This window comes from Balaenoptera physalus (assembly GCF_965194825.1).
Source record: "Balaenoptera physalus genome assembly, chromosome: 13".
Classification (NCBI taxonomy): domain Eukaryota; kingdom Metazoa; phylum Chordata; class Mammalia; order Artiodactyla; family Balaenopteridae; genus Balaenoptera; species Balaenoptera physalus.
In genome coordinates, this window is record NC_138892.1 from 71,409,087 (window position 1) to 71,435,261 (window position 26,175).

At 43.4% G+C, this 26,175-nt stretch overlaps 2 protein-coding genes and 1 pseudogene across 15 annotated transcripts in view; 1 reads left to right on the forward strand and 2 right to left on the reverse strand.

Moving 5' to 3' along the window:
- The window catches only part of PRICKLE1 (prickle planar cell polarity protein 1), a 106,844-nt gene extending 88,268 nt beyond the window's left edge, over positions 1–18,576 (forward strand). For 6 of the 12 annotated variants that reach the window (XM_082422555.1, XM_082422564.1, XM_082422559.1 and 3 more), the window contains 7 exons: positions 7,356–7,541; positions 9,247–9,360; positions 10,026–10,163; positions 10,748–10,951; positions 12,279–12,465; positions 13,383–14,246; positions 16,285–18,576. In XM_082422555.1, the coding sequence (XP_082278681.1) occupies positions 7,407–7,541; positions 9,247–9,360; positions 10,026–10,163; positions 10,748–10,951; positions 12,279–12,465; positions 13,383–14,246; positions 16,285–17,147 (2,505 nt within the window). In that variant the 5' untranslated portion in view covers positions 7,356–7,406 and the 3' untranslated portion in view covers positions 17,148–18,576. Of the gene's footprint in view, positions 1–3,607; positions 3,700–4,957; positions 6,589–7,355; positions 7,542–9,246; positions 9,361–10,025; positions 10,164–10,747; positions 10,952–12,278; positions 12,466–13,382; positions 14,247–16,284 lie in introns of those variants that run through there. The other 6 variants (XM_082422560.1, XM_082422563.1, XR_014252808.1 and 3 more) reach the window with 6 other exon arrangements.
- The window catches only part of LOC309641915 (cytochrome c oxidase assembly factor 8 pseudogene), a 1,056,438-nt pseudogene that overhangs the window by 838,304 nt on the left and 191,959 nt on the right, over positions 1–26,175 (reverse strand). The window lies entirely within an intron of this gene.
- PPHLN1 (periphilin 1) overlaps positions 2,606–26,175 on the reverse strand; it is a 250,861-nt gene continuing 227,291 nt past the window's right edge. The window contains exons 10-11 of one of the 2 annotated variants that reach the window (XM_082422631.1): positions 3,572–3,629; positions 2,606–2,628 (exon numbers count right to left, since the gene is read on the reverse strand). In XM_082422631.1, coding sequence (XP_082278757.1) covers positions 2,621–2,628; positions 3,572–3,629 — 66 coding nt within the window. In that variant the 3' untranslated portion in view covers positions 2,606–2,620. Of the gene's footprint in view, positions 2,629–3,102; positions 3,630–26,175 lie in introns of those variants that run through there. The other variant, XM_082422630.1, reaches the window with a different exon arrangement.

Here is a 26,175-nt window from a genome sequence, read left to right on the forward strand (position 1 = left end):
TATGGCTTTTGCAGGTCTCTGACTTTTTTAAAGTTTTAAGCTAAGGACATCATAAAACTAGGATATATATATATATATACACACATACATGCATACATACATTCATAAATACATACATACATACATTGTGTGTGGGTGTGTGTGTGTGTGTGTTGAAAAGGATGGAAGTGTTAGGGGGTCTGAACTACCAAATTAGTCTGTAGTTCAATTTAACTCACCTGCATATTTAGCCCGGCTGAATTAGAGTAGCTCTTGAATGGGTGTGTGTGATCTGCATCTTCTATGTACTAAGGCCTTGTTAACAAGCAGTTTAACAAAGAAGTTGTTAAGCAGCTTGTGGCCCACAGGATGGCACTTAGCAGCAGGGGACACTTAGGGAATGTTAGCCCAACTGACTTCACAAATCAGTATCTGTTCTGGTTTTTGGTGATCAAAGGACTTCTAACTTCCCTGGGCGTGTTCACACAAGAAATACTTTTTCCTAGGGATCCTATAATGCTATGGTAGTCTTCTCATAGGAACTAGAGTGGAATTTCATTGGGAAAAGTATTTGTAATTAGGGGTATGACCTTAGACTTCATTATTCAATGGCAGGTGCTGAAAATTGTTGTTTTCTATTTGCATGATTTTGATTTGATTTGGTAACTTGGTCCAAGAAAATGATGAATAATAAGAACCATACCAGAACTGATGTACAGTTATAACCTCAATCTGAATCTGATTGAACTCATTCTCCTCAGTGCTCTCAAATCCTCCCTCCCCTTCTGACTCGCCTATGTAGTATTTCCATATTGGTGCATCATCTTTCAGCCACCGAGGACTCAGAACTCTGTTTGACCCAGTTTTCCCCTTTCTTATCGGCTCCTTTTACTTTCTCTCCCCGAGCCACCATGCTTAGGCTCTCTTGATGACAGTGGGCTAATAGGCCCCTCCCAGGTTCCTTTTCTCTTTTAATTTAAAGACCAGGTGTGGCACCCTCCTACTCATATGCATTTTGTCCTTTCTTATTGCCTCTAGGGTTAAGTCCAAAGTCTTCTGCTTGAGATGTGTAATTCTTGAAAATGTTACTCAGTGCTACCATGGTCATCTATTGTTGCTTCTTTGGAAGAACGTGTCTTCCAGCAAAATGTCAACTCTTTACTGCCTCTGGACCTTCATACACTGTGTTGACCTGTTAAGCTTTTTAGGGAAAATAGGAAAGGCTCATTTATGTATATGTCAAGGTCAATCAAAATAATAATCCTTAACTATCCTGGATGCAGCATACAGCCCAGTAGAAAATAAATGATCTCCAAATGGCCAAAATAGCATAGCAAAATAATATGGCAGTTTTTTAGTTTGAATAACACCTTCATATACTGTATGTTATCTTCCTTAACCAGTGATTACTGTGCTTATGGGAGGAATGCTTAAGCCCTTGTCCACAGCATAATTATTGTATATACTTTTGGACAACTTTTCAAACTGTATTTACCTAATTTATAGAATACTGAAAGCAACAAATTAAAGGCACATGTCTGAAGCCATGTAATTCTGGACATCACCTGTGCATTGTGAGATAGCCCTCAACTCCTCCCAACTGGATGGCTGACTTAGAACTCCATTTGCTTGAATCCTGAAGCCAGTGTTCTTTATATTGTTCATTTCCTACTCAAAATGAAAACAAATGATCAGCCAAAGGCTAAATCACATATAACTTACACACATACCACCATTAAAGAAAGCAAGGAAGTTCCAAATGGAATTTGGAAACATTCTTATCACAGTGGGTCCTTTTTTTTGTTTTTTAAGTTCTAGCTTTTAATGGAATAAATGTCAGTTTCCTTGATTTTTGATGTTTCCCAGAATGACTCAGTAATGGTCTTTAAATATAAGGATGAATGAAGGAGTGAAGTAAATGGATCTGGAAAGTAAATCTCACGAGGAACCCCTCCTTAAATGAATGAATTTGGGGAACAAGTGCCACCTCATAGCCAGTCATATACTAGGTGCTCCCAGCTTTCGCTTTGCCAAGGAAACCTGCAAAGACCCTGCCATGCTCCGTAGACATGGGGTGTGTGTGTATATGTCTGTGTCAGAGATGTTATGTAGGGACTGGTTAGAAGCTCACTCTGAGGGCCAGTAGTGGCCAATAGTTTATCAAAACTGTTTGCCCTTCAGGAGGCTAGAGTGTCCCGAACTCACAAGGAAGATGAAACTCCCCTGTCAACATTCGGTCTTTGTTACTAAAGTGTTCTTATTCTGAATGTCACTGGTCAGCTTCAAGATGTGTGTAATCAGTGGAAGTAACAGTGGCGATTGGCACATGTCAGTGGTAACTTTAATTCTTTATATTCATATAATTATTTTCTTCTTTAAAACTTTCACATCCTTAGGCCACCTTTGGAAGGAAAATAGTTGCTGTTTTTTAAAGAACCAGGTCCCACAATGTTTGGTGACTTGTCAAAGGTCTGAGGACTTCAGGGCTGAGCTTACCGAATGCCCGGGGCAACGGGTTGCCTTCCCTCAGCACTGCTTCTGTCCCTTGGGTCAGGTGTTCTCTTGACGAGTATATGATGATTGAGAAGTCATACATCTGCGGGCTGTTTGTCTCTGAGTCTTTTTAAATGGTGAGAAGTAGCTATTTAACTATTTTGAAGGAAGAAGGGAAAGAAAGGACAAAGGGGGGAAATGGAACTCTTCAACTTTGTTGCATGGCTTTTGGGGAGCAACCCCAAATCCTCGTGTTTCTAGGAAAAAGTATCTCATCTCTCCTTACCCAACCTCAGGCCTCTTTGACAGTGGTTTTAGCTTTAAAGATGTTGCTTCCCCTACACATTTCCTTCATGGTCAGACTCAAACCGTTTTACTTCTTTTCCATGCCTTATCAGACTTATTTACATCCAGAATCATAAAGACATTGGAGCGGTGGGGTCCCTGCTGGTTCATTTCCTTAACAAACCTAGCACAGAATTGGTTAATGCATGATTGTCATTCACTTGCGATTGAGTTCAGTTTATGGCAGCATTTCAAGACCAGGACAATACACCTGCCTCAGAGTAAGCACGGAATACTGGCGGCCTGAGCTATTTTGGCTTTTTTATTCCATTTATCTCTAACATCTAATATGGTACCTTGCACATAGTTTTATTTTTTTTTAAATAAACTGTTTTTTAAGAGAACATGTTTAATTTAATTGTGGTTAGGTAAGAGAATGTGAAAAATACTTCCAAATGGTTCCCACAAAATTGTGTGGGTGTGTTTGTGAGAAAGAGGAGGAAAAGGAGGACGAGATGGGGGGTGACAAAGCAAATGAAGGAAAATGTAAACAGCTGGTGAGTCTGGGTGAAAGGCTCTGTCTAGGAGTTCCTTACTCTTCTTACAACTTCTCTGAAGTTTGAAATTACATCAAAATAAAAAATTTACAAAAGTAGTGAATAACATACAAAATGACTAAAGGACGAGTCACATGACGGGGCCACTCTTGTCCACGTTAAGTGTGGTTCTGCTAAAAAGAAATCTCGAAGAGCTGCTTCCCTCCATATCAAAGCCCGCAGCAGAATAGTCCTGTTTCAGTTATCATTCAGCTTACTTGCAAACCTGATTTGTGTGGCTCCTGTTTTCACAGGATCAACCTTAAGAGACAGCACCTGGAAAGAGAATGAATGGAATTTTCCTGTTAGATCTCATTCAGCCATGGTTTCATGTTTGGCCTAAAAGGTAGTATTTTGGCAAAGCAAACACAACCACGTGTGGATGGCATTCGGAAGACCCTTCCTCATCACCCAGAGAGCATAAGTAATGGCCAGGCTTCCCTCTTTCTCTCGTGCTGCAAAGCAAATACCATGTAGTAATGTAAATGTCTACATAAGGTGTATTTGTGAGATCACATTTTTGTCAGTTATTTTATACATTCTTACATGTGCAAGAACCATACTGCTTCCATATGATGTAGTCTGAGACGGCAATATACCTAACAGTATGCTTTCTGGGCCTGCTGACAAGACAGGTAATTTTTAAAAGAAAAATCCAACTTCAGGTTGTTATGCTATCAGGTAGAGAAAAAATACCTAGTGTTGATGCAGCATGTGTACCACTGCCTGGCACGTGGAGGTCACGCAAAGTAACTTATTATTTTTTAATATTTCTTTCTTTCTTTGGTTGTGCTGGGTCTTGGTGGCGGCATGCGAACTCTTAGTTGCGGCTTGCGTATGGGATCTAGTTCCCGGACCAGGGATCGAACCTGGGCCCCCTGCACTGGGAGCGCAGAGTCTTGTCCACTGGACCACCACGGAAGGCCCTATATATTTTTTTAATGTTTATTTTTTGGCCAGCTCTTAGAACTTGTTTAGTAAATGTAATGTTTTGTCATTTTAAGTAATTATCCTCTGATATAAAGGAAAACAAGAGGCTTTCTCCAGATTAAGAACGCTGAAGCAACAGCTCATGAGGCCATTGAATTTTTATAATCCTTTTTGACTGTATGTCCTCCTTAAAATGCCCTCTCTGGGTGAAGTGGACTGGCCCCCCCTACCCCCGTCTGGCTGTGTCATCGTGCATGTCTGCAGTGCAGCAGCAGTGTGACTACTTCACCAAAGAAAAGGTTCCACCCAGGAGGCAGTGCAGGGCTGCAGGGGTTTAAGGTCACCCATGAGCCCGGTTCTAAGGCCACTGCCCTTGGACAGCTGACCCATGGCGGATTGCTCTGAGGCTCGGTTTCCTCCTTGGTTTTAAGCAAGATACGCCTTCGTGGGGTTGCTTGACGTGGTGATCAGATGTCACGGCACTGATCACGCCAGGCTAGGCACAGAGGTGAGAGTTAGTTGTCAGAGTGTCAACAAAGGACACTGAAAGCTGCGCCTGTGTCACTCATGTTCCTTCAGTTCATCACGAAGTTCGTCGCTTCACCGGTGAGCGGTGAGTGACAGTTCAGTTTGAACCGAGGCTGGGATGGCTGTGGGAGCTGCAGGCTGGAGACGCGGCCAGTGTCCAGGTGATTGGGAGGACGGGACCATGGCACTGAGTGCTAAGTGATTTCCCTTGATGAGGGTAGTCATTTTCTGTGCAGTTTCCACAGAAGGCTAACCAAGCAATATAGCTGTCAAAGTAATTCAGCTCTTTGGCAATCCGCATCTTTGTTCTAGTCTGGAAAACTTGCAGTTTGTCTTAATTTGCGGTGTTTTCTCTTGTTTTAAAATATAGTGACATTTAAGTTTTAGGTTCTAGTTAATATTTATGATCTTAGTAAGTCTGTGCAGAGCAGGTACCTTCACATTTCCCTCCTCAGCCAGATTTGGCAAAGGGTAGACATGCGTATTGCATGATTCAGGTTCATTTGCATTGAAGGCACCCATTCTCCTGGTGCGGGTATTTGAGCTACGGATTAAATTCTTTTTTTTTTTTTCCCCCAGATAAAATAGACTTTATTTATTTATTTTTTAACATCTTTATTGGAGTATAATTGCTTTACAATGGTGTGTTAGTTTCTGCTTTATAACAAAGTGAATCAGTTATACATATACATATGTTCCCATATCTCTTCCCTCTTGCATCTCCCTCCCTCCCACCTCGGATTAAATTCTTAACCTCTAGTTCTCTTCCTTCCATATGGGGGGAGTGGGTTTTTTTCAAAACAAAAGGGAAAGACTAGATCCAAGAAATGTTCTGACTTTCATTAACACGTCCTTTTTTACTGAGGAGTACAAGGAATGTGCCAATGTTTAGAAAGCCTTTCCTCAGACATGAATGAAGTACACCTGTGTGAACTTATGTCTTGTGTAAAAGGTCAGTCCCTCCCAGTGGTGGGGCAGGAAATGAGGTCATCTTTACTTTTTGTTTGGGGTGAATGAAAGTTACATTTATTAGTTAGACTAATATCTACTGTTGGGCATTGCTCCTCCCTAATAAAGATTGTAGCCATTGGATGTTTGGCCTCCCATTTGTGAACTTTTACAATTTTAATTTTTTAGTGTCCTTTGATTCATCAGAGAAAAATCCTCAGTTCTCATACTCACAGGCTTTAATAGGTACCATGTTCTAACAATAAGTATCTCGTGTTGCACTGTGAGAGTCACTGACAGATGACTGAGTGTCAGGCTGACAATGTTTACCTTCCACTGTCTTTCCTACTTGTTGCAGCAAATGAGAGAATTTTTTAAGGCAGAAGAATTTTTGGAAGTCTGATGTGTCAGACACGCAGTGTGACTAGACTCTGGTTTTTAGTTGTGTGACCTTAGGCAAGTCACTTAACTTCCCTGAGCCTTGTTTTCTTTAAAATTGGGTTGGGCTAATTATCTGTAAATTTCTTTCTTTTTTTTGGTGGAGGGAAAGGGGCAGGTATAAAAAGCTGCATCTGATCCTGGAAGTCTTGTATTCTTTTTTTTCTTCTTAGTGCCTGGGGACAGGGGATGATTTTTCAAAATCGGAAGAAACTTAGAAGGAACGTACATGGTGATAATAGAGTTCCTGGGCTGTAGGTCAGGGACTGTTGTCTTGACACCTTTATAGGCCTTCATCTGAGGAGACTTTTCAGAGGCGGACTTAGCCTGGTGGCGCAGTGGTTAAGAATCTGTGCCCCGCAGCAGGCTGAGAGCATGTCACACACAGTAGGTACTGCAGAGCTTTTCAGTGGAAGCCTTCTAGTAACACTGCTAAACACGAGTTGTCACCATGCTGGATTTTATTTTAACCTGGTGCTTGGATTCAATTACTGTCTTATGAAGGAACTCATTAATGAACGTCTGGCTGACTTTAGCCCATGGATAGTAAAGGCTTGCGGGTTTAATGTGCTGTGTAAGGATTTAACTGTGCTATTTCTACTCCATGAGTAAACGAAGTTCAGTGCCTCTCAGACTTTATTGGAAACCTGAAACCTAAGCAGTGTGGCCCAGCCGACCCCATCTGTGCAGGCAGCCGTGCTCTGCTGGGAAGATGGATGAGGAAATGCAGGGAACCAAGTGGGGCAACAGGAGCCATCTTTTCACGGCACACAGTAGTGGGCAAGGTGGGGGGGCGCAAACCCAGCTTCTTCCTACAACCCCTGAGGCTTCGCAGGGATTTCATCTGTGGTCAGTCAGCAAAGCAGTTTTCTTGAGAACCTTTCTAATGAACAGTGTGTAGAGAAGCACCTTTTAAAGGCATCTGGAAGTAAGCTAGTTTGGGTGGCATTTTCTGAAATGCTGAGCTGGTAAAGGGCCTCTTTCCGAATCACGCGGCCCTAGATTCTAAGTTCCGGGGGCCTGGGGACGGTGACACTGGCGACTTGGTCCCTTTCTCTGGGCCCCGCCGTGTGTACGCGGGCATTCAGTAGAAGCTCTTGGAGGGTGAGAGCAATGCCTTCGGGTTCATCTCTTCGGTTTGTCTTCTATTGCCCACAGCAGCCGCTGTCTGATGTCCTGTGACTGAGAAGCTGGCTGTTTGACTTTGTTATGATGCCTTTGGAGATGGAGCCCAAAATGAGCAAACTTGCCTTCGGGTGCCAGCGGAGCTCCACGTCCGATGACGACTCGGGCTGTGCGCTGGAGGAGTACGCCTGGGTCCCCCCAGGCCTCAGACCCGAGCAGGTAGGAACCGAGTCCTCTGCTTTTCTGTTTTTCAATGTGATTTAAGGTCTTCAAGCATTTTTATTTTAAAAATGATCGACTATCACTGTCACAGTGACATGCTACGTCCTTGGGCCTCACTCTTTGGATGGTTTTAAATTTTTGCTTTTAAGGTCACACTTAGTTTCTCCATGGAAGTTTTCAATCCCTTTTGTACTCTTGGATCCAGAAGCCCTATAAGGATGCTATTTTTGCCCTACTGAGTGAAGACTAGAGTACTGCCTCCGCATTTGTCATGTGGATTTCTGACTTGGGTGTCCCTTTGGAGAGAGTGGGAGGAGTTTAACTTTTTCAAAAACTTTAGTAACAACAAAAAGGTAATCAAAGGAAAGAGGAAAGTTTCCAAGTCAGTTCTCAGCAGTGCCTTTGCTTTGGAAGAGAGGAGATACAGAGCTGTGAGAGACCATCTGAAGTGTTATTGCGTAGGATTTGGCCTTTGATAACCTTGCGCATGAAAGATTCTGTCACCACATGGTGTAAATTGGAAAAAAAATTAAAGAGCTCATTTTGTGCTTTGTTGTATTGTTATTTTAAGGAAGATGAGAACATTCTGTGTACCTATTTTTATCTTCCCAATATCCTTATAATGATGAACTTATTAAAAATTGCTGGTGTTAGACATAAGGGCCAAGATAGTTTGAAATTAAAAGAGCCAACTAGGTGTATGATTGCTTCTGAGTTATGGTTGTGTTTCCCATTTTGATGGGAGCTCGTTTGAGAAGAGGGGTTTCCGATTCATCCGGGGTCTAGCACAGTACCTGGCACACAGGTAGCTAGTATTCAGTAAGTGTTTACAACCGTACAAGCTCCTGCAGCTGATGCAATGGAAGAGGGTGGAGAGCTGGACCTCCAGGTAAGAAAGCAATGTTTTGATAAACTGCTTATTAAGAGAGAACACTTCTTGCAGCTTAGGGTGAGTAGGTTTTGTGAGACACTAAGATATTGAAGCAGACAGGCCCCAAATTCCCTAATCTCCTATTTTTTTTCTTCAATCATTTTCATCTTTCCTCAGCACTGCAGTATCCTTCGCAGTACTCATTAAGGATTTCCTTTAGATACAACAGAAAGAAAAAAAAAAAATCTCAAACAAAAATTGAGTTCCCCTTTCAAAGTGAACTAAGTACAGGTTAATATAGCTCCCTTCCAGTTTCCTTGGGGAAATTGACTCCAGATATTTGGAAAATAGCACCCATGCAAGCAAAGAAAGCTGAAGCTTGAGAGAACCTGATAAGGGAGAGTTTACAGAGTTTAACAAAACAGCTTTTGTCTTTGCAACGTGTAAAATTCAGAGAGCAAATCCAATGTGTTGTGTAGTGGCTCGATTGTGGACAGTGTCACACAGCCTTGTGTGGTCATTTCCAGTATTCATTCAGGACTCTCTCGGCTGACCCTAGCATTAAATGTGCATGTCTTACGTTGCATAATTTATGATGCCCCTAATTGTCACTATGAATTGCATTCCTGAAGAGCAATTTAGCAGCTGGATGCTAGCTATCTGTGGGTTTGCAGTTCTGCTGAGTTGGCTCAGCTTCTCTTCTCATTAGCTCCGAGTAGCCAAATCCTGTCAGAGGCCAGAGCCAGTACCTAAAGGGCAGGGTAACGTGAAGATGGAATGAGCTGAAGTGTTCGCTTCCTGTGTGCTGATGTCCTCTTCTCTCTCTCTCAGATCCAGCTCTATTTTGCTTGCTTACCAGAGGAAAAGGTTCCTTATGTTAACAGCCCTGGAGAGAAACACCGAATTAAACAGCTTTTGTACCAGTTGCCACCACATGATAATGAGGTAAAATAACAGGAAGAAGGCTAATTAGGGGGAAAAAAAAAAATCCACCCTGAGCATCGTGGTGCCTCCCATAAACCCCAGCTCCTCCCTGGCTAGGGCCCTTTTGCCCTTCTTCAGTTAAAATTGGGCCGGAGAATACAGCTTTCCATTCTTTAAGAGAGAAAAGGGTGTCAGTGCAATAAACTTAACACAAGTTGGTTTTTACAGTGTTTGCAGCCACCCACCAGTTATCAGGAGCCTACAAATTCCTGCGATCTCCCTACCCCTTCACCCAGAGTCAGTGCTTTATGGTGGCCCAGGCCTGCAGTGGACTTGAGTGCCTGTAGAATGTAGAATGAAGGTGGCAATTAGCAAGTTTAAACCTTTTGTAGAAAGGTTAATGTCTTATGTTTTTTTAGTGTCTCTGCTGATAAGAGTTTAAATTAAACTTTTCATCTTTAAAAAAAAAAAAAGGACTATTCCTTCAAATTGCATTTCCCTTTTGCTAGAGAGGCTGCAAGATTTGGTGTCATTTTAAACATACGGGGTCATTTTTAAACTGGCGATTCACGGGGGCAGGCCAGCTAAACTTGCTGTTTTATTTCCTGAAACTTGATTCTGGAAATAAAGAATTGGTGACGGAGGCTGTTTGCTTCAGAGTGGTGCTTCTGTTTCTTTCTGTGAAGGTGCGGTATTGCCAGACTTTGAGTGAAGAGGAGGAAAAAGAGTTGCAAGTGTTCAGTGCTCAGCGGAAGAAAGAAGCACTCGGAAGAGGGACGATTAAACTTCTGTCCAGAGCAGCGATGCACGCTGTGTGCGAGCAGGTAGCCCGTTCTAGGATGAGTAGTGATGTGCATGGATCAGCTGGGGGTGTAGGGGGCAGTGCCAGCACAGGCGTGGGCCCCCTAAAAGCCTCCAAAAACTGAGAGAAGGAAAGGCAGCGTAGCTTCTTATTACGTGGGGATTCGTGTTGGTAACCGGCTACACTGCTGTGCATTATGGGGGAGGCATGTAAACATCGGGTGAAATCCGGCCTTTCGTGGGGTCTTGGTGTGGAGCGCGGTGCTGGGGGGCACCTAGTGTTCAAGAACGCAGGGACATAATGAAGACATTCGGGGCCTCCTTACTGGCTGTCCTCGGAGTAGGAGTATATCCAACAGGAGGACGCCTCCAGAAAACCACTGCGCGTGTTCTGAGGAGCAGCCCAGTGTGGTAGTAGATCTGAGGCATGTTCATTCCAGTGGAGAATCACGAATAATCCCGCATTAAAGAGCTATTTAATCACTAGCAGGAGGGGACAAAAGTTAAAGTTTCGCTGACAAACTTGGGGTTTAGCGTAAAGTGGAAAAGGCTGAGAATCCAGTCATTAAAAAGGGGTCATTTAAGATCTAAATTCTTTTGTTTTTAGTGTGGGTTGAAGATAAATGGAGGTGAAATTGCAGTGTTTGCCTCTCGAGCGGGCCCTGGAGTATGCTGGCACCCATCCTGTTTTGTCTGCTTCACGTGCAACGAGCTGCTGGTCGACCTCATCTATTTTTATCAGGATGGAAAAATTCACTGTGGCCGGCACCATGCTGAGCTGCTCAAACCCCGGTGTTCAGCATGTGACGAGGTAAAAAAGTTCATCCCTTAACACTGGAAAAAAATAAGCTTCTAGTAAGCCAATATTCCACTGTTCACACCTAAGCAAAACACAGATCTCTCCTGCTTGCACTCTGTGTGTACGTTTTTAAGATAACCCTTCCCGTTGGTACAATGGAATAATATGCAGCTAATAAAGAGAAAGCAGCAGGTGTCGTTGTGTATTGATAAGTAGCATGTCCTTGATGGACTGTGAGAAAAAGCAAGTTGCAAGAAGAGTGTGCAGCAATTGATCTTACTCTTGTTAAAGGGGGGAAGAACAAGACTGTATACATATTTGCAAACACTCAGAAATGGTATGTAAAGACATACACTAAGTTAACAGTGGTGACCCCTGGAGCATGTGTGGGGAGGGCTGGTGGTGTGAAATGAAATTTTTTTCCTTAAGCTCTTCATTTTTAAGTACTTTTAGATTTATAGAAGAGTTGCAAAGATACAGAGAGTCCCTGTGTACCCTTCTCCCAGCTTCCCCTATTGTTAAAACGTCTCACAGAACCATGGTATATGCATCAAAACTAAGAAGTTAACACTGATGTAATACCATTAACTAAACCATAGATTTTATTTAGATTTCCTCAGTTTTTCTGCTGATGTCTGTTTTTTATTCCAAGACCCCATCCAGGGAACCTCATTGCATTTATTCACCGCATCCAGGGAACCTCATTGCATTTATTCATTATTATCTCCCTAGTCTACTTCAATCAGTGACAGTAAACTTTCAGTTTTTACCTTTATACGTTTAAGTTTTTTCAATGATGTGCTATTTGAAAATTTTTTGAAAGCGAAAATGTAAAAAAATTAAAAGTCCTTAATCTGGAGACGGCACCGTCAAATGAAGTGTTATCTACACAAGTGGTGTTCACATAATCCAGCATTCAGAGAGCGCTAACTATGTTGACTCCACAGCCACTTTAGTGAGTTGTCTTTATTAAAAGATGCACAGACCACTAAATTATTTCAATGTTAATGTATTCTTTGCCAGATTATGCCAACAAAGTGTGATTGGGGAGCAAAAATAGGACCAAGTGAATTATATCCAATGTAGAATTCTGTTTTGTTTTTTAAAGCATCAGCATGCACTCAAGTTTCTCTTTTTCAACGTTTTCACCTTCTGTTCTTGTTCTATAGCTAAATCAAGTTAGTTAGTTAAGCTTGAGGCTGTAAGAAACAAAGTTCACTGTCTAAGCGACTTTAAGATCCAGCGCCTGTCAATTGCCCAGCAAACGTGCAGTTACTTGACCTTTAAAATCGTTCACAATGATTTTCTTTTCATCCTATGGCCTCATATTTCTCTGAAGATAATTTTTGCTGATGAGTGCACAGAAGCAGAGGGTCGCCACTGGCACATGAAACACTTCTGCTGCCTTGAGTGCGAGACGGTCCTGGGGGGACAGAGGTACATCATGAAGGACGGCCGCCCGTTCTGCTGCGGCTGCTTCGAGTCCCTGTACGCCGAGTACTGTGAGACCTGCGGCGAGCATATTGGTGCGTCCACGGCCCAGCCTGCTGGCTCTGTCACTTATCCATCAGTCTGTCTCTGATGCCTATACTCTTTTTTCTTTCTTTCCTTTTTTTTTTGCTTTTTTAATTGAGGGATAGTTTACATACCATGAAATGTATAGGTTTTAAGTGTTTCAGTTTGATGAGTTTTGATAAATGGGTGTATACTGGATTCTCATTACTTCTGCTAGTTGTGTTCTGTAGAGTCGCCATGAACTCTATACTGAGCCACTGCTCCTAGGGATCCAGTGGGTTAGGTTCCTGTGAGCCTCTGGTCGCAACATTGTCATCAACCAATCAATATATAATCTTGTTGGTGTGTATGTTTTGGTTTAAAGACACCTTATTTAATATATGTTGTTGATTCATTAACATTGAACTCACAGCCAACAGCCCTGAATAAAGCTTATCTAACACATGGATTGCTTCTCCAAGGCACATCACAGCCTCCTTGCACTTAGGAACACTAGACAGCACTTCAGCTCTATGCTTGGGCCATTTTAAACAGCAAAACCACCAACAGAAAGCACAAAAAATGCGAAAAAATGGCCCTAAATCGGCCGCAAGTGTGAGTGCAGTGCCCTTTGACCCCGGCTGGGACACACACATCACTTGACTCAAATATTTTTGCCACCTTGCACATGTCCACAAATGACCTTGAAAGCTCTGCGAGTATTGATTTTTGAACTACAAAATATTTAGCACGTAGGCAAATTTGTAAATGTGGAATCTGCAAATAATGAGAATTAATTTCCCCTGTGTAACTCACAGCCCTGTCAAGATCTGGAACAGTCCCGTCACCCCCAGGCGTTCCCTCATGCCCACAGTCTGTCTTTTCTGTTTCTTCTGCCTTTGTTTCAAGATGGAACTGTGACCTGTTACTGGATCCTTTTTTGAAACAGGTGTGGACCATGCGCAGATGACCTACGACGGACAGCACTGGCACGCTACAGAGGCCTGCTTTTCCTGTGCCCAGTGCAAAGCCTCTCTGTTGGGATGCCCCTTCCTTCCCAAACAAGGTCAGATTTATTGCTCAAAGACATGCAGCCTCGGTGAAGACGTCCATGCCTCGGATTCTTCGGACTCTGCGTTCCAGTCGGCCCGATCAAGAGACTCCAGAAGAAGTGTCCGGATGGGCAAAAGCAGCCGGTCGGCAGATCAGTGTCGGCAGTCTCTCCTCTTGTCCCCGGCTCTGAACTACAAGTTTCCTGGCCTTTCAGGCAATGCTGACGACACCCTTTCTCGGAAACTGGATGATCTGAGTCTTTCCAGGCAAGGAGCAGGTTTCGTCAATGAAGAATTTTGGAAAGGCAGAGTAGAGCACGAAACCCCAGAAGACCCTGAAGAATGGGCTGAGCATGAAGATTATATGACGCAGCTGCTCCTCAAGTTTGGTGATAAAAGCCTCTTTCAGCAGCAGCCCAATGAGATGGACATTCGAGCCAGTGAGCACTGGATATCTGATAACATGGTTAAAAATAAGACCGAGTTAAAGCAAAATAACCAGAGCCTTGCAAGTAAGAAATACCAGTCTGATATGTACTGGGCACAGTCACAAGATGGACTGGGGGATTCTGCTTATGGCAGCCACCCGGGCCCTGCGAGCAGTCGAAGGCTCCAGGAGTTGGATCTGGACCATGGGGCTTCGGGATATAGTCACGATCAAACTCAGTGGTATGAAGATTCCCTGGAGTGTTTGTCAGACTTGAAACCAGAGCAGAGTGTTCGGGATTCTATGGATTCTTTGGCTTTGTCTAATATCACAGGTACATAATCTAGGGGTTATGGGGTATTTGAAAAAGGAGCCACTGAAAAGCTCATTCCACAAATATCAGGTCAGCACCAGCAGGGGGGCTATGTTATTTACAACTGTAGACCAAAGAGAGGAAGGAGTTTCAGTTGAATGCCAAACACTAGCAAAACAAACACGTGTGTACATGTGTGCATACATATAAAATATATTTTCAATACAGTCTTTGGGGATAGGTCTTATTATCCCTGCTTTGAAGAGGAGAAATGAATTTATTGGGATCGTGGAGTCTGCATCTGTATCTGAAGAAAGATACTGGACTCTTTGGATCATGCTATGAATTTCAAGATACTAAAATCAACATGTGTACTCTATAAGCACAGAACATTTTTTGTATTTTCCTGAATTGCCCTGTGGCGACAGGCAGCTCAAAAATAGTAGCTAAGTTTTTTTTTACCCAGATTATAAAATAATTTCACTAAAGTTTTCAAAACACATTCATGTCAGTTATCTACATTTCATCCTTAAAATGACCTGATAGAGTGGATATTATTGCATTTTACAAATGAGGAAACTTGAATTTCCAAGAGGCTAGGGGATTCCCTGGTGGTCCAGTGGTTAGGACTCGGTGCTTGCACTGCCAGGGTTCAATCCCTGGTCGGGGAACTAAGATACCGCAAGCGGTGCCGAGAGGCTAAATGCCAACTTTACATAGGTGTTTAAAGACAAGATTGAACCTGGAACCCAGCCCTCCTGAATCTTACATTTGCAGTAAGTTTTTTGATACAGAAATACTGCTGTCACTTGGCTAGTTTTATAGTCCAACGAATGACATTCAGTCCTTTCATAAAGGTTATGTTACATTGTAACATAGGCAGGAAAGGCTTGAGCAGCTGCCCGCTGCCATGAGGGACCCTGTGCCAGGTACCGGGCAAGGAGGGATAAGACAGCTACCCTCCTGGCTTTGGTTGGGCTTGTCAATGTTAAGGCCTACAATAAAGGGGACTTGAGGGATGGTGGGTAAGACTAAATATTAGGCACCTCCTGTTTGCTAGGCCCTGTGACAGGTGTTTTAACATTTAATATCAAAAATAGACAACATTTGGTATACGTCGTGCTGGTGCTGACATTTCTTGACAATGATGGGCTGAAAAACAGGCTTTCTTTAGAAAGTAGAAAGCTGTGTAGCCTCCAGCTGACAACAGTTCACACCACTTCCTTGTTCCTTACAGCTATCTGGGTTACATCCATTTCTCTTAACTTGCCTGAGCCCTGTTATAACAAGGATTGCAATATTGGCTTTGAGAAAAGTTTTAATATGAGATTAATATGGAAGTGGCATTATTAAGTTTATGGGTCGAAGGGGCAGAAGATTTGATGAAGGTCTAGGTCAGGGGTTTGGCAGACTTCTTCCGTAAAGGGCTAGAGAGTACTTTTGGGGCCTTACAGTCTTTGTTGCAACTACTTAACTCTGTCATTGTGGAAGGAACCATAGATAGCATGGGAGCAAATAGGTGTAGCTGTGTCCCAGTGAAACTCTATCCACAAATAGGCTGTGGGCTGGACGTGACCCTTGGGCTGAGTGACCAGGTATAAGACTAGTCTGGCTATAGGAAGAGGACCATAATGGTAGCCGTGTGAGAGCAAAGGGAAGGACTGCTTTGAGAGACGTTCAGATGAAGCAGTCTGGCTTTAATGGGTTGAGAGACAGAAGCTCCTGTGTGTCGTATTAATAAGCTAATGACAGGACTCTTAGTTTAGGAAGGTAAGCTTTTAAAGTCTGGCTGCTCATCCCATGGGCTGTGACTCACGTTTGGCTCCAAAACGGCTGGGCTCGTAGGAGATGCTGGGCCCCTTGTTTCAATGACAAAATTCAAACCTCTTGTCAATTAAGTGTATATTATAGTATGTTGGTTTTGCCTAGTGATCGTTAATCAGATATTGAGGTTTGAGAGACTTCACTTTGAAATGCTTCCTTTCAGTGGCTTGTTGGTAATAAGTGTCAGAGTATCAGGATTACCGAGAATCACATCTTGTCTTGGCTTTTCTTTTAGGGGCTTCGGTGGATGGAGAAAGCAAGCCAAGGCCATCGTTATATTCTCTGCAAAACTTCGAGGAAATAGAGGCAGAAGACTGTGAGAAAATGAGCAATATGGGGACTTTGAACTCTTCCATGCTGCACAGGAGCACAGAGTCCTTGAAGAGCCTCAGTTCAGAGCTGTGTCCAGAAAAAGTCCTGCCTGAGGAGAAGCCAGTGCACCTGCCAGTACTCCGCAGGTCCAAGTCTCAGTCCAGGCCACAGCAGGTCAAGTTTTCCGATGATGTCATTGACAACGGAAGCTATGAGAACATCGAAATCCGGCAGCCGCCCATGAGCGAGAGAACGCGGAGACGGGTGTACCATTTTGAAGAGAGGGGACCCAGGTCTCATCACCATCGCCGCAGAAGAAGTAGGAAGTCCCGCTCGGACAATGCTCTGAACCTCGTTACAGAAAGAAAATACTCTCCCAAGGACAGGCTGCGGCTTTACGCCCCTGATAACTATGAGAAGTTTATCCAGAGTAAGAGTGCCCGGGAGATCCAGGCCTACATCCAGAACGCTGACCTGTACGGGCGGTACGCCCACGCCACGTCCGACTACACCCTGCAGAAGCCGGGAGGGCCTCGGTTTCTGGGACTCTACGGGGAGGACGACGACTCCTGGTGCTCCTCCTCCACCTCCTCCTCCTCCGACTCAGAAGAAGAAGGATATTTTCTCGGACAGCCAATTCCTCAGCCCCGGCCGCAGAGATACGCATACTATACAGACGACCTTTCTAGTCCAACTTCCGCACTCCCCACTCCTCAGTTTGGTCAGAGGACAACTAAATCCAAGAAGAAAAAGGGACACAAGGGCAAAAACTGTATCATTTCTTAACCTAGTAGCTGTGGAGATCGTAAACTTAGCCATTAACCATCTTAATTCGTATCTTTTTTCTTCCATAGGAAAGTTGCTAAAATAGATTCAAGTGCTTTGCCCATGTAAATGAGACCCCGACTGCTGTTTACAGTGTCAGATTAGCCTTTGGAAGGTGTGATTTCTCCATTTACCCTCCTTGGATGGTGCCAGGTGGACGTGACCTCTTGTGCCTGTCGGGTGCATCACAGTTTGATCTCCAACCCTCAAGAGATCCTCAAGAACCTGTTGAGAGGTGATTGGATGGGGGTGTTGATTTTAGACAATAGAGAACTCGAGCCACCTTTGTAAAGCACTAGTGTTTGTTGTTTATCTGCACCAGGTTGGTCCAGGTCCTGACAGTCTGTCCTGTTGTGCGGCATGCACGTAGTCATGTGACCCAGCCAACACTGTGCATCCCGTCATGCAAGGCCACGTCGTCCCCTTCCAACCCTCATTAGCCAGGTAAACATTATATTGTATTAGCTCCAGCTAGAGATCGAAAAGAACATTGCTATTTATAATGTAGTATTTCATAGACTTAAGTGTATTCCTAATTTAACGGTGCAAATATTAATGTATATACTGTACAGTTCAGATTTTAAAGCTGATATTTTTATATCCCTGAAATGTAAGATGTTTGTTACACTGCAGTGCTAGATTTGTTAGGGAACCAGAAACAGCATTTATGGATGAAATGATTGCTTGTATTTTAGTCAGGGTTTATAAGTTTAGATGGTCAAATTTATATTGCCTAGTGATGGAAAGTTCCTTTTTTTTTTTTTTTCCAATATTAAAAAGGCTCTGTATGCATGGTGGGGCTATGTAAATACTCTTTAAAACTATGGCCCTATTAATCTTACAAGTGTTATTTATGGGTCAAGCAATGTAAACTGTATAAATGTAAAAACAAACAAACAAAAAAAAACCCCTACACGTACACCTGGAATATATGGTAAAAACAAGTAGAAGCTGTTTGGGTGAATACTTTTTTTCCCCTTTGGGATGGGCAGGGGTTGCCTTTCCCATTTTCAGCAAGGTAGTGATTATCTCATGGAAAGAGACCAAAAAAACTACAAGGATCTGCTTTCTGTGGCAGGGTACTTTGTAGATTTATTCCTTTTCATCCCTCCTTTCCAGCTAATTTGTTGGCCTTTAACAGCAGTTTTGAAAACTGGGCCTTCTGGTTATGTTTTTCTTTTAAAGTATTTAGAGGATGCTGTGTTACTGGTTACTTCAAGTTAATATGTGGTTCTATTTCAAGGGAGAATTATGTTGGATTTGAACTGATGAGCTAATATTTTGATATGGGCCATTCTTGCACATATGTTTCAGTCCTAACTAACTCAATGTCCCAGTGGTATCGCAGAACTTTAGGAAGGTATTTAATAAATGCTTAATAAATAACAAACTACCTTTCTGAACACAGATCTCTGCAAACATATCCAGATCACTGGATCCATTTTGCTCCTTTGATTTACCGTGCCGTTCTCCTACCATTAACAGACCAACATTTGACTCCTGCGTGTCCACTTGCCCTACCAGTCGGCACAAAATAGAAGTTGAGGCACAGAAGCAAAGCTGTCCGTATTTGCTGGTATGGGGGAAAGCTGTTAGGCCTTGGGAGGGCAGACCTGAATCCAACAGGAAACCCAGTGCTCGACAGCATCCACTATACCCTCCCCTGGATGGGGCAAGGTTTGGTATCTGGGCTAGACAGAGCCCCTTCAGAAACACACCAATGAGGGGAGAGCGCTTTCCTCAATAACTGTATCATCGTTTCCCTTGTCTGGTTCATTTTAAACACATAGCAGTGAAAAGAAAATGCACACACGTGGTTAAAAAACAACAACAAAAAACAGTGAAGAATCTCCTTTCCACTCTCCACCCCTCAGTTCCCCTCCCTAGAAGGAACCACTGTTACCCATTTCTAGTGTATCCTTCAGATGTTCAAACCATATTTACATTAATGTATCTTTTAAAAATGGCAGCAAACTAGACCGGCTTAAACTTGCTTTTCTCACTTTACATGTGGACATTCCACGTTAGTGCATATAGGTCTGCCTCATTCTGTTCTTGCAATGACTGCATTAATAGTCTACTTTTGGATATACCATAATTTACGTCACCAGTCCTTCAGTGATGGGCTTGAATTTCCTCATAGACACCTTATCCTGCACTGGCACATATGCACGTAAATTCTGAGCAGCACAGGGACAAGGGTTATGCATTTAAAATTTTGATGGTTATCACCAGTTTTCCTCCAAAAGGCCATCTCCTGCTCTACATTTACAAGTATGAGAGTGCTTCTTCCCTCACAATCTCACGTGACACAGGAGCAGACTTCCTGATTTTTGAAGACCTTTTCAGATCCTATGCTGCAAACAGTGGGCATCCTTTTAGAAAAGACTGTTGCTTGGAAAGGATGGATAACAAATAGTAAACAGGTAATATTCAGCCTTACTTAACCTGGAGAAAGGCAGGTATAAGCTGAAGTCACTGTCCTCAGTAGTTTTCAAGTCATAGTTGCTTTTGCTTCTGGCAATAATCACCCTATTCATCTTTTCATTTCCTTATATAAGGGTTATACAGATTGCCAAAGGATTAAGGGAATGCAGAAATATTTATTCATAATAATAACGTAAACTTTAAAGCTTTTAAATCTTGGTTAATAGCAATAACAAAGAAGACTATCTACAAAGGAAGAAAGGGAAGCAGCTACCTTGCAGTTCTGTAAAGAATTAATTAGGCTAGAAAACTAGGCCTACAGTTGCTATAAAGTGTTCATATAGATTTAGTTAACAAAGTGTCTAGTCAGTCACTAAACTCTAAAATTTGGTCCCAAGGTAAGTATCAAATATTAAAACACTGCCTCTAATCTCTGCATGGGTGAAGCAGAACCCTAATGATTGCATTTTCCTCACTTCAGACCAAACTGGAGAACATCTTGCTTACAGCCCACGTAGGGATGCTGATAAAATGTCAATGGGAACTCCTTTCAGCACTCAGTAAAAGGAAATGATTCACCTTGTGTATGCACTTGCTCTTCTTGGCACTCTGCTTTCCAGTTCCTGAGTTAAATAAAAAGTACCAGAAGTGCAAGGAGAGATTTGCTGTCTAACCCCTCTCACTTTAGATACAAAGCACGGGCCATCTTAAAAGGGTAGTAAAATTGGAATGGGCACTGAAGACTGCTAGATTTCCCTGTGTGGCATGTGGCCCTGCCCCACAAGGTCCTTGGGTGACAGGCTGGGCAAGTATGGGTGTGGAGGTGTTTGGGGAGTGCCCGAGGGTGCGTAGCGCACAGGATTGTCAACACTGTGTGGGCAGGCTTTGGTTGACTGACCTGCTCTCTCCTAAGGCGCACTCGACTGCCGCTGTGGACAGAGAAGCAGTGTACGTGCTAGACCTTCAGACTTTACAAAAGGAATTTGAACTTCTGTAAAACATCTGCCAGATTCTCAATGCTAGCAACTAATTCAAACATTTCTGAAACCCTTTGAACAAAATGAGCCTGCCATCAGCAAGCCACCAATGCATGGGTTATAAATTAAGCACTTGAAGCTGTCTCTTAGAGCTGTCTCGAGGAGGCACGACTAATTACTGTTTACAGAAATACATGTGACCTTTTTTTGAGGCACAAGGAAGAAAAATTATTGGGATTAAAAAAAATTCCACTAAGAGCCTCATTACCAATTTAATGTTAGCAACACAATTATAAAAAACCTTTTTAATTAGGCAAATGAGAAAATTGCTAATTGCCTAGTTAGATTCTCTAGCCATTCTTCGAACTGTCTAAAAATAAGGCATGCTCCTGTACAGTCACATGGGTTTTCTGTTCACTTTCAAGCACACGAGGAAGTCTTCCAGGTAAACGGGAGAAATACACAGGAGCAACTGAAATTTGCATCTCTGAGCTCATGTTTTGCCAAAGTCACAGAAGCAATAACTCTACCAGGGGAAGAAAGTTGATGGGTGGCTTCCACAAAATGTTTAGGAAGGAAGTGTGGAGGAAAAGTAAGACATGGGGTACGTGTATAGACTTGGTCACAGGATCAGAGCCAGTCTATTCTTTTTCAACAGACCCAGCTAGCTGGTCAGGTAGGCCCATTTTAGAGATCCATTTTAGCCTCAACTTCTCTTTTTGCAAAAGAAATTTCACATCCCTACTGCTGTGTGTGTACCAGATGCTGTTTAGGACAACTTTAGAAGTAACTTGCAGCCCATTCTCCAGAAGCATTTGATTCCAGACAACATAAAAATACTAAAAATATGAAACTAGTTCTCTTAAATGCCAACACTTGTTGTAGTGTTCTTAGGTCAACGAACCAAGTAACTGATGCTGGAAAAGGTGATTACTGGTCTAATATACATCTACCATAAAGCTGACCTTGGAGTGACGCGAAGCACACTGGACTTCAGGATTCAGGAGATCTGGGTCAGGAGACTCACCTCTCTCATTCACTCAGGCGGGTTAAAAGCTCTGACCCAGTTTCCACTTCCGTGAAATGAGAGTACTCAACCACCCCAAAGGTCTCCTTCCAGCTTCAGTATTCTGTGGAGACTGAATTTATTGGGTCAGCCAACAGAAAAGTCTTCCCACTCAGCATAAGGTGTTGTTTCCCTTTTCTGACTCTTTCATTTACCAACGTACTAGGCAAGGATTCCTAAAAGGATGATCCTTCCAAACACCATGGCTCATGGGAGTTGGGAACCAACTGTGTTGGTTGGTGCTTTTTTATATTAACGCTGGGGACTCTGAACGGGCAAGAGGTTAAACTAAACCATGAAGTTTGGAAATGGTTATCTCCCTATCAGAGCCTGTAGGCCGTCTGGAGATGGCACAGAGTATGTGGAAGACAAGATATTTTCCTCCCAAATGCTGTTTCTCCCCAATTAACAGGATGAAAAGTAAGATTTTTTTTCTACAATGCTATTGGCAGCATAGTCTGGAATCTCTGAACAAGTTGTAAGCAAAGCTGAAAAAGTGTTAACTGTGTTTAATCTTGGCTCCTAGAATAGGAGAGTTGAATTACCAGGCTCATTCCACTGAAATGGCTCTTGGCAAACCACCGTGGGTCCAAGTACCGCAGCCGAAGAAAGAGCTCTGGCTGTGGGCCCTGTGACCCTACCTGCTACCTGCCCCTTAACAACCGCCTCTTAGGAGCCTCAAAGGTGTGTTCTAAACTAACTCCAAAGCACAGGTCATGGGAACCGATAGGTGAAAACCAGGAAAAATCTACTGAGCTAGGATTTGAAAGTTATCGAAACTTTTTTGTAAAGTTATTTTTATATATTGCCCATTACAGTCATATCACACTTTAACTGTACATACCAATAGCTAGTGTGTCCTGGAGTCAGGATTGGAACCTAGTTCTGAATGACCACCGAACTTCCACTTCTTCCAAGAACAAACACTTAGTGTAGAATTGAAAGATTTGGGTAAAACCTTGCCTCTGCCCCTTCCTGCTATATGACCTTAGATGACTTATACCTTCTGCCCTTAACTGTAAAGTGAGAAAAAAATCCTCATTGGCTTATAACCTGTGAAAGTGTGTGTGAATCTAAAAACCACTAGCGTGGCCATTCTAACCTTGTTCAGATAATGAAACAAATGAAAATCATGGTGCTCCTCTGAATCCTACACTTAGTATCTTAAACCTGAAATGTACTGTAAGCTACATCCGATATGGTACACTAGAGTCTACACAGAAGTAGAATACAAAGTTTTTAAAACTGGGAAATTCCTACAAGGTGGGACTAGTCCCGTGCCCCTCCCCCCGCCTGCAGGGCTTATCTCCTTCACTCAACGTTCCCACCTCAGGACTGGGAGGCCGTGGCCTTTGCAGCAGAGGTTGAGCTGCCCCAGAGGATGAGATGTTGAGAAAGCAGTGCCTCTCCTCTTGGCCGCTGGGGTGGACCAGGTTGCTCTTGTGTTGGAAAGAAAAGGTGACTTTCACACAAGACTCACCTCTCGGTTGAGTAAGGCCCACAGGGTTCAGTAGAACTCCACCCACTGGGATGGTGGAAAGCCACACTGGCCGAGCCCACATCATGGCTAAGGTTCAGTCCTGGCCAGTAAAGGAAAGGGAACGCGAACGCTTGAGCACGAAACCTCAGCCTGCTGAGCGGCAGTTCTGCTGGACTGTAGCTTCTCTCTCCCCTCCCTGAGCCCTCCACACTCTCTCTCACACACACACGCAGCCCCACCTGCTGGGGGCCGACCCCCTTTCTGGCCTCAGAAGCCTCAGGCGAGCGTAGGGCGTGGGCACACCCGTCGGCTGGTGCTGGGCCCGCTTGAAGGCATCGCAGACGTTTGGTCCGTGTGTCTTTCTCAGGCGTTTGGTCATGAAGGATGGCCTCTTCCCACTCAAAGGATGCAGGGACAGCGTACCGTGTCTTGTCACCGGATCCTCTCCCTCTCCCCGGGCAGCCCGCCCAGGCTTACCCTCTCAGTGAACCCTGGCTGCCCTCAAGGACAACAGCAGGGTCTCAGCCAGAAAGCCTGAGAGGGGGCACCAGCAGGAGTCCCCGGAACAGGGCCCTGAGCCAGGAGGAGCTTTCCCGGGTGGTGCAGTCCTGAAGGCCACGTGCCAGTCAGCCAGGGCTACTCTGTCCTCTCCTCTCCCCATCTCATACGTGTTCTAACCAGGAAAAACATGACCACACATGGGCAGCTTAGGTGGTGGATAGAAACCTCAGATGTCCTCTTGCAGCAAGTGTCTGTGTATGTTGTGGTTATTTTCTACCTTACATGTCCTCAAGTGTTTATATTTCAATAAACTTCAACCTTTTCTCTCTCTCACATACACACACAAATGGGAAAAAGATTTAAAACCTTACACAATTTTAAACAAGTGTTGGTGAGGACGTGGAGAAAAAGGAACTCTCATACACTGTTGGTGGGAATATAAATTGGTGCAGCCTCTACAGAAAACTGTATGGAGATTCCTCAGAATAATTTAGAACTACCATGTGATCCGCTTTTGGTATTTATCCAACGAATATGAAAACAATAAATTAAAAAGATACATGCACGCCTGTGTTCACAATAGCCAAGATATGAAAACAACCTAGAAGCCCATCTGATGAATTGATAAAGATGTGGTACATATATACAATGGGCTACTACTCAACCATAAAAAAGAATATCTTGCCATTTGCAGCAACATGGATGAACCTTGAGGGTATCATGCTAAGTGAGTAAGTCAAACGGAGAAAGACAAACACCATATGATTTCACTCATGTGAAATATAAAAAACAAAACAAATGCGCAAACCAAACATAAACAAACATGTAGATACAGAGAACGGAGCAGCGGTTACCAGAGGGGTAGGGGTGGGAGGGAGGGTGAAATGGGTAAAGGGGATCAACTGTATGGAGACGGATGGAAGCTAAATTTTTGGTGGTGAGCACACTGTAGGGTATACAGAAGTAGAAATATAAGGTTGTACACATGAAACATATGTTATAAACAAATGTTACCTCAATAAAAAATAAAACACAAAACCCCCCAAGAAACCTTACACAATTTCAATAATAATGGTCTAACATCAGAACACCATTAATCTATGGGAGCAGAGCTCAAAAAACAACATGCTATAAAAAGCAGGCTGTCTCTACTGCTGTGCAAATGTGCACACAGCCTTAACAATATGTCATCAAGTGACGTCTTAAACACAACTTGAAACAGACTCAGTAGACTAGCAAAGCCTTTTATATAATCAGTCCCCATTACTCCAAGATCAATTATTATCGTACAATGGAAATGCAGGACTGGTGCAGCCTGCTGAAAGCCAACTTCAGTGAAGCTAACCCTCAAATATCATTTGTATTAGTTTGAGCAAAAGGTGAGCTGCTAGCCAGAAACCAGTAACATGGCTTAAACCATAAAGACATTGATTCCTCTTTCACATAACAGCTCAGCACTCCATATGGTCACACAGGGATCCAGGCACCTTCCATCTTGTGGCTCTGCAACCATTCAAGGCTGGGTCGCTATTCCTATTACTTTAGGGAAGGGATAAGAGAGAGCATGAAGGAGGTACATCCACTGTCCTAAGAGTCCCAGCCCAGACGTAGCAGCACTTCCGCTCAAATTCCACAGGAGAGAACTTAGTCACCTGATCACACCTGTGACGAGAGGGACACAGCAAATATAGTCCTAATTAGGCTGTCATGTGACTCAATTTCAATTCCATTACCACGGGAAAAGGGAAGAATAGATTCTGCTAACTATACCTTAGTTTTACTAGCTGCCCCCGCCCCAGCACTTTTTTCTTTTTCACTGAATTGGGTACCATCAGTGCTCTCAAGAGAACTGGCAAGAAGGAGATGCTAACCCACAAACCTTGGTCTAACAAGCAGAATGTGGCCACTACTCACTGGAGGTGCCGGTGCCAGCCTGAGCAGTATGACAGACATTATGCCGCTTGGGTGGCTGGCTGCCCAAAACACTGAATATTGTCCACCATGAATATTTCAGGGATGACCAGATCACCATCTCCAAAGTTGTTGCCAAAAAAACTGTCAGCGCTCTCCTGGGGGTTTAGGATCCCTTGTAGGAAGAAGTGTGAAATGAAGCTGAAACCACTATACAATATTTCGGCATTGTAGCACAGTCCTTCCTTTCTTAAGGGGATCTGCCCTCCCTTTCCTTCGTGAGGTTCTGGGTCTGTGAATTGGCTCAGGGCTGGGAAGTGGCTGAGGGGCTGTGAGAAATCAACATTTTTGGCAAGAATAAATACAAAGGTGATGATTTTAAAATCTTATTCTTAAGCAGGAAATTTCGGATTCAAAGTCCTTCATATTCTGCTCTCAACCTACCTTTTCCTACATTCGTCCCCTATTGTCTTCCCCAACCTGAACTTCTAATACTCTTCATTCTCTCCCTGAATAAGTCCTATTCCTCCCAGACCCAGGGGATCAAATGTCACTTCTTTTGTGAAGTATCAAAAAATAGGAGGACCTACAACGTTCCAAACTATGCTAGGAACTGGGGTCACAAAG